Consider the following 15406-nt stretch of genomic DNA (forward strand, 5'->3'; position numbering starts at 1 on the left):
AAACACCTGCAAGTGTGCTTCTGGAAAGCAGAGAGCACAAGCCTGTCCTTGAATGGGTACATGAGACGTGCGTCAGTGGGCGTGGTTCTCTGCGCATGCGCTGTGAATATGGGTTCGTGAGTGTGTGTGTGCAGGAGAGAGTGTGCCCAGGGACACAGGCCAAGCCCCTCTGCCAGGAATACTGGGAGCCCTAGGAGCTTCGTGGTCCTCCTAAGGCCTCAGCAGCAGCCATCTCACATTTTCCATCTCATTCTCCATCTCGCTGGAGCTTCTCCCTGCCCCCATGACAGGCTGAAAATCCTTAAAGACCCAGTTCTCAGAGTTGCTTCTTCCAGGCCACCTCTCAGCTGCCTCGGAGACGGCTGGGACTCAAGACAGGGACTGACCAGGAGCTTTGCTGACCGATGACCACTCCTCTCCCCCAACCCGGTGACAGGCAGATTGAACCCTTCCCCCTACAACTCCCGGGAGCTGAGAAATGCTTCACAGCTTGCTGGCTACTGCCCCAGACACCTGGCACGGGGCCTGGAATCCAGGAGGCATTCGGAAAATATAAGTTGAATGAATGAATGCCTGAAGCAGCAAGTAAGGGGAAGGTGGCAACCAGGACAAGCACTGGCGCTTACTGTGTGCTAGATGTGTATCGGGCTTCCTCGGAGGCTCAGCGGCAAAGAGTCTGCCGGCAATGCAGGAGCAGCGGGACACGTGGGTTTGATTCCTGGGTCAGGAAGCTCCCCTGGAGGAGGGCATGGCAAACCACTCCAGTATTCTTACCTGGAGAATCGCATGGACAGAGCAGTCTGGCGGGCTACAGTCCACAGGTTCGCAAAGAGTTGGACACGACTGAAGTGACTTAGCACGCACACAAATCTACACTGTCACTTGGAAAAGGGTCCCCACTTGGAAAAGGGGCAGATATGCTTATCTCCCATTCTTCAGAAGGGAAAACAGAGACTCAGAAAGATTGAGCATCTCACACAGCTTGTAACTGGCAGAACCAGGCGAGAATCCTGTTCTCTGAAACTTGGAGGCACGGGCTGCCTCCTGCATGGGAGAGGGTGGAAGAACGACTGGGGAAGGGAGCTCCCTGGGGTTGTCTGATGAGGGTCCCACGCGTACCAGCTGTGCGCGTGACATAACCTCTCCGCTTCCTCCTCTGTCAAGTGGGTCTGATGTCAGAACTCTCCACATAGGACTGCTGTGAGGAGGAAAGGACTTACTTAACTCAGGGCCTGGCACTCTGGAAATGATCTCATAGCTGATAGCTGTTGTGCGCAAGAGCCAGAGAAGGCCAGTAATCAGTGGTTGGGGGGTCCCCAGGCGGGCTCTAACATTCCAGCACTCTGGATTCCAGCCTAACCATTATCTAACCCTTAAAGCTGGATCCAACCCCCCATCACTTCCTCCAGTCTCAGACCTCTGGTCCCAATCTCACTCTGCACTGATGCGGGGTACATATCCATGTACACTCAGGCAGGCACGTGCCCCCCCCCACACCAGCACACGCACAGTGCCTGCAGGCTCCAGGCCCTCAGCCCCAACATAGGTTATTTTCTACTTTCTCCCAACAAGTCTTAGCCTAGGGCACTGCACACAACAGAATTCCTCTCACCAACCTATGTCCCACACTAGACCCGTTGTTAGCAACCACAAGCTCATGCTCCTCTCAGACTGTGAAAAGAACAGTCTTTTCACAGGGTTGGACCAACCAGGTTTGGAATTCTGGCTGTGTGAGCTGGAGCCTCCATTTACCCAACTGTACCCAATGGGAACTGGAAGTGAATTAGATGCTTCCTCTGGGCCTTCTGGGCTGACATCTAAAACTGGCTGTACTTCCAACCTCCCAGGTGGCGCTAGTGGTAAAGAACCCATTTGCCAACATAGAAGACACGGGTTCCATCACTGGATAGAGAAGATCCCCTGGAGAAGGACATGGCCACCCATTCCAGGATTCTTGCCTGGAGAATCCCATGCACAGAGGAGCCTGGCAGGCTATAGTCCATAGGGTCGCAGAATCGGACATGACTGACGTGACAGCACGCACACACAAACTCTCGCGTGTAGAACCTCCAGGGAGGTGGGGAGGGCTTGCTTCATGGAGTCCACACAGTGTGGAATGTGACCCACACCTTCCTGTCCTCCCTGGAGCAGCTCCTGATTTATTAACATCTTAAAGCTAAGGGGATCCACCCTCCTGTCTTCTCCCAGCTCTATCAAGAATGAAGACTGCAGGGCTTCCTTAATGGCTCAGTGGTAAAGAATCTGCCTGCTAATGCAGAAGACACGGGTTCGATTCCTGGTCCAGGAGACTCCCATACGCCCCAGAGTAACTAGGGCCATGCGCCACAGCCACTGAGCCTGTGCCTTAGAGCCTGCGCTCTGCAACAAGAGAAGCCACCGCAATGAGAAGCCCTCGCACCACAGCTAGAGAATTGCTGTGGTGCATGGGCTTACTCCTCGCAACCAGATAAAACCTGCACAGCAACAAAGACCCGGCACAGCCATACCCCCAAAGAAAGAATGAAGACCTAGACATCCTCTCTGCTCACTGATTACCAATAATGGTAATTCCCTAAAAGGAGCAGGATTTCACTGCTTGCAAAATGTTTTCTTGTCTATTCACACCTCCTTGATCCCTGTAAACAGTCCTCTGAGGCTGCCCAGGCAGGTTTCATCATCTTCATTATACAGATGAAACCAAAAGAGAGCTCAGAGAAGCCACGTGACTCACTCATGGCCACACAGTAAATGACAGTCAGGTCCAAAGCCAGATCTTTGGGTTCCAACTCTCAGATTCTTCAGTCCACACTGGGTGGTTCCCAGCATATCCTAATGGTACACGGGCAACAATTAGTGGTGATGGGGAAATGGAAGACCTCAGACCACCAGGATTTTGAAGGTCAAACAGTCAATCTGTCTGCTTCTTTGAATCCTGGACCCTTAAAAGTCAATAACCTTCAAGGTAGAGAACATAGATACCAAGAGGAAAAGGAGGGGATGGGATGAATTGGGAGATTGGAATTGACATATATAAACTATTGATACTATGTAAAAATAGACGAGTAATGAGAACCTTCCCATTATAGCACAGGGAACCCTACTCAGTGTCCTGTGGTGACCTAAATGGGAGGGGAAAAAAGAGGGGATATATGTATACACATAGCTGATTCACTTTGCTGTGCAGTAGAAACTAACACAACCTTGTAAAGCAACTATACCTCAATGTCTTGTTTACATTTTTTTTAAAGTTAATAACCTTCACACTTCCTTGGCTGGAAGGGACCCTGAGGTCAGGCAATTTCAGCTACAGCCTTCACATAAACCTCTTCCTAAATCCTCCTCAAGTAATCACAAACACTACATTTTGTTCAGTTTACAAGCTGTTTTCCACAAGCCCTATGTCTTTATCCAACGGGCGAATACCTCCAGCATTCAATAACTCTGAATAACTCAAGTGACAGCAAGCTCACTGCCTTCTCTGTAGCAGCTCCTCACTGGGAGAGAACTGCTAGGTTTCCACCTTCCCCCTGGGGCCCCAGAGCAAGCCTCAGGCCGCAGGAGATCTGCCATCATCATCCACAAGGCCCTCCCCAGGCGACAGGTCCCAGTGCCTTCCATCAACTGGGAGGTGAGCTTGAGAAAGGCCCCTCGGGGCTCCCAGGGACTCAAGCCAGGCAGCACCAGGCCTGCCGCGGACATGCTGGGGACCTGCAGTCTCTCCTGGTAACTCGGTTCCTGCATCTTGGAAGCAAAGTGGCCCAGAGGGGCAGGAAACATGTCAAGAGTACAAGGTACTCTGACTCCAAGCCTGCTGCCTGGAGAACTGGCTCTGGGACCTGGAGCAAGTCCCCTCCCTGTTGTGACTGCAGTTTACCCATCTCCAGAATTAATAAAACAACTCCTGGAACTTCCCAGCCGGTTCAGTAGTTAAGGCTCTGCACTTTCACTGCAGGAAATGCGGCTTTGATCCCTGGGTCGGGGAACTAAGATCTTGCATGCCGCACAGCGTGCCCCCCCAAACAAAACAAAACAAAGAACTCAACTCCTGTGATAGCCTCTACATTTACGGCCCACATCCACAGTCTCTAGGCTTTCACCTCGCCTCTGTGAGGCTGGCAGCTGGAGAGAAGATCAGGGACTGATTCACGTGGACACAGCATTAACCTGTCCTGCTCACCTCTCCCATCCAATCTCCTCCCTCTCTCCAGGCTCAGAACTGTTCCCTGAATTCCACAAGTTTCCTCCTACTTCGCTTAGCCTGGAAGGGTCTCACTCCAGCTCCTTACTCAGCTGGCTCCCTCTCATCCTGGCCTCCCTAAGCCGCCCAGTCCCCCCTCGTGTCCCTCCCCACCCTCGTGACGATCCCTAGTGTGATGCAGTGTGTGATGCAGTGTGTGACTACTGTCTAATTCCAGTCTCCTCCACTAGGACCAACAGCTCCATGAAAACAGACACTTCATCCTCAGATCTGTGTTAGTGCCTGGTACCCAGAAGGTATTAAGTAACTAGTTGGTGAATGAATGAATGAGGGGCCAGGACTACTTTGGGTGGGGAGGAGGCTCTATTCCTTCCCCACGGAGTCTGCCAGAGAACATGGTAAGCGCCCACGGAAATGTGTCATGTACCACTTGAGAATAACAGTGGTGGAAATTACCCTCCTCTGAGGCTCACTCCACTCAGGGTGGAGCTCTCAGGGTGTTTGCGCACATAACTCATTGAACCCTTAAGGTTGGAAGATGTGTGATGTCTCTTTTTACAACAGGGAGACTGAGGTCCAGAGACATTAAGGGGCTTGCCCAAGATCACACAACCAGGAAGGCACACTCTTCAGATATAACAGTGGTCTGAGGCCTGCATGTGAAGCCAGAAACACTGAATGAATGAGGGAAACTGAGGCTGAGCCCTGACCCAGGCAGTGGGTGGTCCCCAGCCAGGTCCTGGCCCCTGTGAGGCCTCAGGTTCAATCTCCAGCCTTCTGGAACTGTTTCCCATCCTAACAATCATGGGTGGCTGGGCAGGACTCCAGAGCTCTGCCGGGTAATTTCCTGGGATGAACAGGAGCTGGTGGGGGTGGATGAGGGAGACCATGAAGTCAAGTTCTACAGCCCATCTTCCCTTGCCAGGGGAGCAATGGAGGCCAGGAGGCAGGATTGAGGAGCTCAAGGCAGGTCAGGTACCACCTGGGCAGGGCCAGGCCTTCTCTGGCTGATCTCCCTCCTCTCTCCTAATAGCCTCCTCACAGCTGGCTTGTGAAGACTGCAGGAGCTGACTGAGCCCCCGATTGTCCACACTGAATGGGGGCTTTGGGAAGGCTTACCCTCCCAATTAACAGATGAGAAAACTAAGGCCTGGTCTGAGGAAAGGTTAGAGGCTAAAAGGGTAGGTTATTCTGATTCAGACAGACTCTGTCCTTCTATTGTACAAGCAGTTACTAAACACATGTGGGGTAGCAGATCCTGGGGGAGATGGAGAAGGAGAGACATAGTTAAGCAAGACCTCACAGACTCTAAAGACAGAGAAACCCTTTTGGCCCGAAGAGCTACACTGCAAGGGTAAGTATTGCCAGGCAGACAGAAATCAACAGAGTGCCATGAACTCGGAGGCTCTTGGCCAGGGGTGCTCCGAGTATTGTACTAGGATACCAACTGATAAGAGCAGGTAACATTTCAGCCTCTTCCAAACCGTGCCCAGCCCGTGGCGGGAGAACCCAGGAAGCCGGCAATCTCCCAGGCCAACACCGACATATGAGGGCTGGGCCGACGCTCAAGTTGCCTCAGTGGGCAGACAGCTTGGCCTGCATCCAGTAGGTCCTCATGTGCACTGAAAGGGTGACGGTCATGCCTGCTTTCCTGGGAAGCTCTCAGGTCCCCTACATGCCCAGAGAAAAAGCCTCTTTCAGATGCCAGCTTCCCTCTTCTTATTGGAAAGGAGATGGGCACTGCTGGGGGGCACGATAGGACTGCTGTGTATACAGGGCCTATCCAAAACTGGGCAGAAGACAATACCCTGGGATTTAGGGAGGTGTGAACGGGTTCTCCCAGGACACCATCCTCCCAGGCTGCAGGACCGTTAGACTGGGCGCGGAAGTCGGACTCTAGCCAAGGGGATGTTCCCAGATGTCATGCTTTCAAATGCGGACCCGCCCTAAAAGGCAGGCAGGGACAGGCCCGAGCCAGGAAAGCCCTGGGTGAAGACTCAGGCTAGTGTTCAGGCCTCTCCTTAGCCAGAGATGGCCACAGGTCTCCCCGGCAAACGGCACACCAGTGCCTGTCCCAGAAAGGAGGGCCACCCAGCGGCCTGGGGGTGGGGGCTTTGAGCCGCGATTTCCGAGGTCCAGGCCCTCACGGAGCACCCACCCCCATCCCAGGCACTTTATCTAAGCATCCTCCAAAGCACTCAAGACCCCCTTCCTAAATCAAAGCCCATCGGCAGTCTCCTCCAGGTTCCTCCCTTAGGAGAAGGTTTCCCAGATACAATGGGAAGCGGGATGCGAGGGAGCCCCTGAGGGTTTAGGCCCCTTGCCCAGCTCGAGCGGTGGGACAGCGGGCCGGCTGGTGCCTCGGGCCAGTGGGGCGGACACCCGCGCCTCCCCGCGGCCTCCCCTTCCCCCACCGGGACCCTCGCCCCGACCCCGCACCTTGAGATAGTCGTTCTCCGAGCGCAGCTCCTCCAGCTCTCGCACGAAGCCTCCGGGTCCGCAGTCCAGCATCTCTTCGGTGAGGTCGGAGAAGGCGAGCGAGGCACTGAGGGGCAGGCGGCTGCTGCCCACCGACGACGCGGCCACCGACGGCTCCTCGGGGGAGGCGGGGGGCCGCGGAGGCTGCTGTGCCGGCTGCGCCGGCTGGGGCGGCTGTCCCGTGCGGGCCCCCCCGGGGCCCCCGGCAGCCGACTCGGCGTCGCTGCTCAGCGCCAGCTCCAGGCCCAGCAGGCGCGCCTCCTCCGACGCGCAGTCCGACACCTCCGAGCTGCTGTCGGTGAGGCTGGGCGGCGGTGGCGGCGGTCTCGGCCCGGTCCCGGGGCGCGGACGGCCCTTGGCGCGGACCCCGGTGCGGACCCCGGCCACTCGCGTCCCTGCGCCCCGCGCCCCGGGCGCCACCGCACGCCCCTTCTTGTCCGGCCTCGCCGAGGACGCGGCGCTGCAAGCGGCCGCGGCGCCCGGGCCTGGGCCGCGGCGGCCCTTGGCCAGAGACCAGCCGGCCACGTCCTTGGGCCGGGCCGGCGACGGCGCGCGGTGGCTCTTCTTCCTCTCCGGTGCGGGAGCAGGCGGGGGGCCGCAGCCCCGAGCCGGGGGCTCCCCCGCCGGCACCTCCATCGCGGTTTGCCTTGGCCTCAAGGAGCGGCGCGCATGGCCCGGGCCCACCCGGCCTCCGCGCCCGGGGGGAGGCTCCTGGCGCCGCTCCGGCCGCTGGGGTCGCGGCTCCTCTCGGCCCACCTCAGCCCCCGGGCTGCGCTCCGGCCCCGACCCCCGCCGCACGGTCTCTCCACTGCTCTGAGCTCGGAGAGAGCGGCCCGATCGCCTCCAGGCACCCCGGCTCCGGCTCCGGCTCCGCCCGGCGCCCGCCCCCTCGGCCTCGCCGCGCCCCCGGAGCGTGCCCGGGCCCCGGCTGCCTGCGCGCCGATCGCTCTCTCGAGCTCCGAGTCCGGCTGCGGCCCGGGCCCCGGCTCCGCCCGGCGCGGCCCGCCCCCCGCGCAGCCCCGCCAGCTCCCCGCCCCGCCGCCTCGGCTCGGGGACGCGCGGCTCCGCGAACAAAAGGCGGACGCGGCGGGAGCGGCAGGGAGGGACACAGGCAGCGAGCGAGGGAGGGATCTGCGAGGCAACAGCGACCCCCTCGAGGGTCAGGCCGGCCGAGGCTGCCGAGGCCCCGGCTCCCTCCGCCTCCGTTCCGCCGCCGTCCCCTCCCCTGCTGGCCTGGGCGACGCCCCCGGCGGAGGCGCCTTCGCTCCCCTCGTCCCCGCAGAGGTCGCGCGAGCCGCGAGACGGGGGACTCCCAGGCAGAGGCCCGGCGGACCTCAGATCGCGTGAGCCAGCATCCATATACACGCCGAGCACCTCGCCCCTCGCGGCTGTGCGGAGCGTGCGCGAACTCCGCCCCCCTGAACCTAGCGGAGCGAGACAGTTCATCCCAATGTACAGATGCGTAAACTGAAGCCTGGGGAAGACCGGCGATCCCGGCCCACTGTTACTGGCAGAGCCGGGATGGACGCCAGACCTCGCGCCTCCAAGGGCGTGCTCCGGATGTCCAGGCTTGGCTTCCCTCTCATAGTCGTGGGGAGCGTCTGGCCCTCGGTGCCTGCCCAGCTCTGCACGCCTTGACCGGCTGTGACCCCAGGCACGCTCGCTGCTTCCCTGAACCCGGTCTCAGGCTCTGCCCGGCTAAAATCGAGGCGACCCGTTCTGAGAAGTCAGACCTGCGGTTGCTTTAGGAGTAGGTTTTGGCTCCCGCGTAGGCTAGTCCGAGCTGGACCTGGTTGCCCTGATCCTCACACGTCCCTGACAGAGCAACTCCATATGACCCTGGAGCCCCGACTCTGATGGGTGTCGTTTCTTCCCTTCCAGAACTGTGCTCCCGTGTTGTTGATGTTCCCATGTGGCTGTCACACCTCCCCCGCCCCCTCTCCTCGCTGCTACCCGCCATCGCCGCCTGGCCCCTGCTGGGCAGAGTCATCGGAAGTCCTTTGGCTGCCCAGCGGGGTGCCGATCACCCTCAGGGTGGCAGCCCCTTGCGACGGTGGGGGGCAGGGCTGTGTTTACCCCTCTGCAGCCCCTTCCTCCTCCCTCTGTTCCTCTTACTTTCGTTTCCTCCTCTTAACGCTTTCCCCCTTCCTTTTCCATTTCCCTTTCCCTCCTCTTCCTCCTCCCCCCAGTCCTGTTGCCTCACTCCTCCGCCTTGACACACAGCTGGCCCCAGGTCCACTTTGTTTCTGTCCCTCCTACCCCACAGCGGTGAATACACTCCTGGGGTTTGCCCTCTCCTTGTGAGGCAAGGCTTCATTCCCATCTAGGGGTGTCTAGGTGTGTGAGTGCCCCCTCCATCCTGAAACCCTTTCTCCAGGTGCCTCCACCAGCCAGGTAAGGAGCAGGGCCCCTTGACAGGTCCTCTGCAAACACTTCTTCAGGGGCATTTCCATCCCCTCCTGGCAAAGCACCAGCTCCCCTGCCCGCACTGACTGTCCACTCACCCAGTCCACAGAGAGCCACAGTGGTGGACTTGTCAGTGGTGAATTCCTGACCTCATGGAGCACGCAGTCAAGGGAGGAGATGAGTCACAAAAGAGTCATTACCCACAGGATGGCATGACATTCCACCAAGGCAAGGACCAAGGTAGGCCCTCCTCTGCTTCTCCGGCCTCAGAAGACCCCATGTGATATAATGGATGACAGGGTCCTTCTAGCTCTGATGACCCCATTTCTTGTAGACTGGTTCTGGTCTGGCACAGAGAGATGCTGTGTGGCTCTTAGAAACTCCATACCCTCTCTGAGCTTCAATTTCTCCATCTATGCAGAATGTGGGCTTGGAGATGCTGGATGATGTGAACCGTGGCAGGGGGATACATGCTAGAGCAGGCTGCTCAGCCACTCCTGACACACTCATCAACCACTAGACCATCAGGGAAGTCCCCCAGCAGCTGCCTGGATCTCCCCATGTGGGCCTGGGCGAGAGTCCTGGCTCTACCACGTACCCTGTCTGGGTCCCAACACTCACAGCTAAGCAGGGGGCTAATGGCCCTTCCTGTTCTGAGGGTCTTCAGATGTGGGAGCCCTGAATCCACATTGCAGCCCCAGAAGAGCCTGGGGAACAGCAAGTCCTGGTAGGGCTGGGGTGGCGAGGGCTGGGTAGGGTCAAGGTACGGGCTCTGGACTCGGTTCAGAGGAGGGAAACAGCAGAAGGAGCAAGACTTGCCAGGGGCCCAGACTTGGCTCCATGGAGGTGGGGAGACCACCCGGGGCTTCCCGACCCCTGAGCACTCATGCCAGGCTCAGTGCCCAACACTTCAGCAGAGGATCCCGGAAAGGTTAGGAACTTCTTGGAACTGACTATATTTTTTGAAGATAGGTTCAGGGATGTATCAGTTCAGTTCAGTTCAGTTGCTCAGTCATCTCCGACTCTTTGCGACCCCATGAATGGCAGCATGCCAGGCCTCCCTGTCCATCACCAACTCCCGGAGTTCACCCAAACTCATGTGCATCGAGTTGGTGAGGCTATCCAGCCATCTCATCCTCTGTCGTCCCCTTCTCCTCCTGCCCCCAATCCCTCCCAGCATCAGAGTCTTTTCTAGTGAGTCAACTCTTCGCATGAGGTGGCCAAAGTACTGGAGTTTCAGCTTTAGCATCAGTCCTTCCAAAGAAATCCCAGGGCTGATCTCCTTCAGAATGGACTGGTTAGATCTCCTTGCAGTCCGAGGGACTCTCAAGAGTCTTCTCCAACACCACAGTTCAAAAGCATCAATTCTTCGGCGCTCAGCTTTCTTCACAGTCCAACTTTCACATCTATACATGACCACAGGAAAAACCATAGCCTTGACTAGACGGACCTTTGTTGGCAAAGTAATGTCTCTGCTTTTGAATATGCTGTCTAGGTTGGTCATAACTTTCCTCCCAAGGAGTAAGCGTCTTTTAATTTCATGGCTGCAGTCACCATCTGCAGTGATTTTGGAGCCCCCCAAAAAAGTCTGCCACTGTTTCTGTTTCCCCATCTAATTCCCATGATGTGATGGGACCAGATGCCATGATCTTTGTTTTCTGAATGTTGAGCTTTAAGCCAACTTTTTCACTCTCCTCTTTCACTTTCATCAAGAGGCTTTTTAGTTCCTCTTCACTTTCTGCCATAAGGGTGGTGTCATCTGCATATCTGAGGTTATTGATATTTCTCCCGGTAATCTTGATTCTAGCTTGTGCTTCTTCCAGCCCAGCGTTTCTCATGATATACTCTGCATATAAGTTAATTAAGCAGGGTGACAATATACAGCCTTGACGTATGTATGAAAGTGAAAGTGAAAGTGAAGTCGCTCAGTCGTGTCCGACTCTTTGCGACCCCCCACGGACTGTAGCCTACCAGTCTCCTCCCTCCATGGGATTCTCCAGGCAAGAGTACTGGAGTGGGTTGCCATGCTTATCCCAATTATTCTTTTTTTAAAAAAATATTTATTGATTTATGTGGCTGCATGAGGGCTTAGTTGCGGCATGTGGGATTTTCACTGTGTCATGCGGGATCTTTCGCTGCAGCACACAGACACTCTAGTGGTGAGGGGCAGGGCTCAAGGCTTCTTAGTTCCCCGACCAGGGCTAGAACCCTCGTCCTCTGCATTGCAAGGTGGGTTCTCAACCACTAGACCATCAGGGAAGTCCCCCAATTATTCTTTTTTACAGTGTGGCACTGACCCTCTTCCAATTGAGTGAAGAGGTTTGTATTCCTTCACCTCGAACCTGAGCAGCTTTTGTGACTGCCTCAACCAACAGAGAATGGCAGAAGTGACAGTGTGACTTCCAAAGCTAGGTCCTAAAAGGCAATATGACTGACAACTCAATCTCTCTGTGTCTCTGAGTCTCTCTCTCTCAACCCACTTTCCCTTAGATCCCAGCCACCATGTTGGGAGGAAGCGAGGCCTCATGGGAGAGGCCACATGAAAGTGTTCCAGTCAACAACTCCAGCTCTGGTCCCCATCAAGCCCTGGACATGTAAGAGAAGGAATTTTCAGATGATACAGCCTCCAGCCTTGGAGCTGCACCAGCTGATGCTAAGCAGAGCAGAAATGAGCTGTCCCAAACTGCAAAATAAATATTGTTGTTCTGAGACACTAATTTTGGGGGTAGTTTGTTACGCAGCAATGAATAACTGGAATGCTTGTTCAAGGTCATATAACTTGCAAGTGGCAGGGCTGGGGTAGATCTGACCCCAGGGCCATCAAGCTTTATACCCTGTTGTGCTGCATTGTTGGGTAGTGTTCAGCTCAGGCGCACACTTTATAAAGTTCTATTCTAGAAGTCATGAAGCATTAAATGATTGTAAGAAATAAATCAGATTGTAAGAAATGAAGATGCTGATCACCCAGTGGGAAAACAGTTTATGTTCTCCCATTCAAGCAGCTGAATTGACCAACATGATGGAAACTGAATAGAGACTAAATCCTGGAAGGCTCCCAAGAAGAGGTGATCTTTTAAAAACTGAAATTTTTATTCCTTTTTTAAATGTGCTTTTATTTTTTGGCCACACCATGCAGCATATGGGATCTTAGTTCCCCAATGAGGGATGAAATTCATGCCCCAGCACACCCCCCATAATAATAATAATAAGCTACAAAGACTTATTTACAACACATGGAATATAGCTGCTATTTTACAATAACTATAGATGGAGTATAACCTTTAAAAATTGTGAAGTCTTAACCACCAGGCCACCAGGGAAGTCCCAAAGTTTTTGTCCCTTATACAAACCACTGGCTGAAGAAGAGTTAGAGGAATTAGTAAGGGAGCCTGCTTTAAATAGAGTAGTCAGGTCAGCCTCTCTTTGGAGGTGACATTTAAAGTGAGTTATTCAGAGAGCCAGAATAAGAGAATTCCAGGCAGAGAGAACCCACTTGATAGATGTTCAAGACAGTGAGAAGGGCCATGTGACCAGCACTAGATGGGTGATGGACAGAGCTGGAGCGGACAGAGGGAGTCAGAGCAGCCCTTGTAGGCCTTTATTCTTGATGCAGTGACCAGCCACTGGGGGCTTCAGAGTAAGCCAGGGTGAGATGTAATCTGTGTTTTAAATAGATCACTCTAGCTGATGGCAAGAAGATGCTAGAAGATGGAGCATGGAGCTGTTGGACCAGCCTGAGAGGTAACGGTGGCTGGGATGAGGGTGGAGGCAGTAGAGAGGGAAGAAGAGGGATGCTCCTGAGATCGCTTCTGGGAACTTTGAAGACTCGGATACCCATGGATGGAGGTGAGGCATCAGAGAAACGAAGTTCAACTCCCAGGTTTTTGGCTTTTGTTACAGTACGAGTGGTGGTGTGGTTTAACAAGACAGGGAAAACAGCTTAGAGGTGATTGTGGGTAGAGAGACCAGGTTTAGGGATGGAAATTCAGAGTTCTTTCTGGGCCCAATTGAAAGTTCTTTGAAATGTTTTTGGAGACTTTCAAGGCATATATGCAACAGATCAATGAGTGTGGGGCCCAGGGTAGCATGTGGTCCAGAGTCATGAAAGATTATTAACGTTTAGATAATATTTAAATCCATGAGACCAGATAGGGTCACATACAGAGAGGGTCTATAGAGAGAAGAAAAACTGCCCTAGAACCAGGAAGTTAGGAATCCCTGGTTCTATCACAGATATAGAGAACAAACTAGGGGTTACCAGTGGGGAGAAGGAAGGGGCTTAAGAGGTCCAAACTGTTTTGTAGAAAATAAGCTACAAGTGGAGTTCTCTTGTGGCCTAGTGGTTAGGATTCCAGGTTTTCACTGCTATAACCTGAGGTTCAGTTCCTGGTTGGGGAACTGGGATTCTGCAAGCCATGTGGCATGCACCTCCCAAAATAATAATAATAATAAAGCAACAAGGGCTTATTGTACAACACAGGGAATATCGCTACTGTTTTATAATAACCATAAATGGAGTGTAACCTTTAAAAATTGTGAGTCACTATCACGTATACCTGTAACTTATATAATGCTGTACAAGTATACTTCAATTTAAAATAAAAAGTAAAATTTTAAAATGAAAAAAAATTGGTAGTTGTTCCCTCCGAGCGTGGATGAGATTGGGAGAAGACAGGATGAAAGGGGCCTTCAACAACTGCTTCTAGAATGTCTATCATTAATTGTTCGAATCTTATTAAATAAAGCTATCTCCATATATCATTTCTTTAATAAAGTAGAAAATTAAAAAGGAATCCCTGGTTCTAAAAAGTGGGTAAGAGAGGAGACACCAGCCACAAAAGACAGCGGGGGAGCTGCCACTGAAGGAGTAAATGTAAGAGGGAGAATCACTCTGTCAAATAGCAGAGGGGCTGGAGGAAGATGAGAGCAGAAAAGTGTGTCCCCCCGCCCCCAGTCTAGAGAGACAAGAGCAGGGGTGGTCAGGACAGATGTCAAAGGCCAGGGATTGAACAGTGACCAGGAGGAAGAGGTGGAATGTAGGGAGAAGAGGATGGAGCCGTCGCGGTCACGTTGAGAGGCAGGGGCAAGCGAGAGATGGATGAGGCAGAGAAGTGGAGAGTGAGAAATCTAGGGGGACCCCAGGGACTGGCTTCGGAAGGGAACAGAGGCTGTTCCTTCATTGTCTCGGAAGGCAGGCAGAAGAGATGGGTGAGATGCAGGTGGGTCTATCGGAAGGGTGAGGGAGGGACTGATGGCTTCCATTTTCTCAAAGAGGAACAAAGTCACCAGCTGAGAATGAGGAGCCAAAGGAGTGGCAATTGTGCGTGAGGGGGGCAAAGACGGTCCATTACAGGGACCAGAGCACGGAGATCAGAGCTCCCGGGATGCCGAGGGGGTACATCATGCACCCACCCGCAGCTCAGAGCGAAGCCAGTCAGCCCAGCGAGCCACCAAGTGTATCCTCTCCCTTTTCTTCCAATGTCTTAGGGTTTATTTTGCGTAGCGGAAACTGTGCCACACATCTCATTTTATATCTGCTTTTTTCACTTTACAGAGTAGCAGAAGCATTTTCCTGTGCATTTATGAACTCTTGGCAAACATCGCTTTTAATTCTTAGAAATAATGCACAGAGTGGATGTTCCACGGGTCGATTAACCTTTTCCCCTTGTACGGGACATTGAAATTGTTTCCTGGTGATGACTGTTGCCGTGCTAAAAGAGGCGGCGTGTGGTCTGGTGGAGAAAGGAGAAGGCAGGCTGCAAGGCAGAGCTGGGATGTTCAACCCTCTGGCATCTAGAATCTGATCGTGGAAGCTTTTCAGAAGCCAATTACATGCGATTTGGGCTTCCAGGTGGCTCAGATGGTAAAGAATCGGCCTGCCATGTGGGAGACCCAGGTTCCATCCCTGGGTCAGGAAGATTCCCCAGACAAGGGAATGGCTACCCACTTCAGTATTCTTGCCTGGATAATTCCACAGACAGAGGAGCCTGGTGGGCTACAGTCCACGGGATCACAAAGAGTCAGACACGACTGAACACACTTCGTGGCAATTAGCTTTCTTGCCAGGTCACATTCTAGACTTAAGGACAAAGAATGGGACAGCAAGGCACACCTCACTGGTCTCCCAAAGTGCCCAAAGGTTCAGGAATCGAGTGTGGAGGGAAAAGATTTGGGAGTGGGGCTGTGAGAGCAGGAGGGCCAGACTTGTGACCTCCAGGCTGTTAACAGTTCAAACACGTATTGCAACAGCCTTGTTTGAGATGGCAACAGGGCCCATCACTTGAATGTTTTCCCCATAATATTAATACAAGTCCTTTCAGTATC

General features: G+C 54.1%; 1 protein-coding gene across 2 annotated transcripts in view; it reads right to left on the reverse strand.

Annotated features, from left to right (window-relative positions):
• MTCL2 (microtubule crosslinking factor 2) overlaps positions 1 to 8541 on the reverse strand; it is a 70924-nt gene extending 62383 nt beyond the window's left edge. For both annotated transcript variants that reach the window (XM_069548518.1, XM_069548517.1), the window contains exon 1: positions 6638 to 8541. In XM_069548518.1, coding sequence (XP_069404619.1) covers positions 6638 to 8122 — 1485 coding nt within the window. In that variant the 5' untranslated portion in view covers positions 8123 to 8541. The remainder of the gene's footprint in view (positions 1 to 6637) is intronic.
• Positions 8542 to 15406: the final 6865 nt, after the last annotated feature.

The sequence above is a fragment of the Ovis canadensis genome, chromosome 13 (genome assembly GCF_042477335.2).
Source record: "Ovis canadensis isolate MfBH-ARS-UI-01 breed Bighorn chromosome 13, ARS-UI_OviCan_v2, whole genome shotgun sequence".
Lineage (NCBI taxonomy): Eukaryota > Metazoa > Chordata > Mammalia > Artiodactyla > Bovidae > Ovis > Ovis canadensis.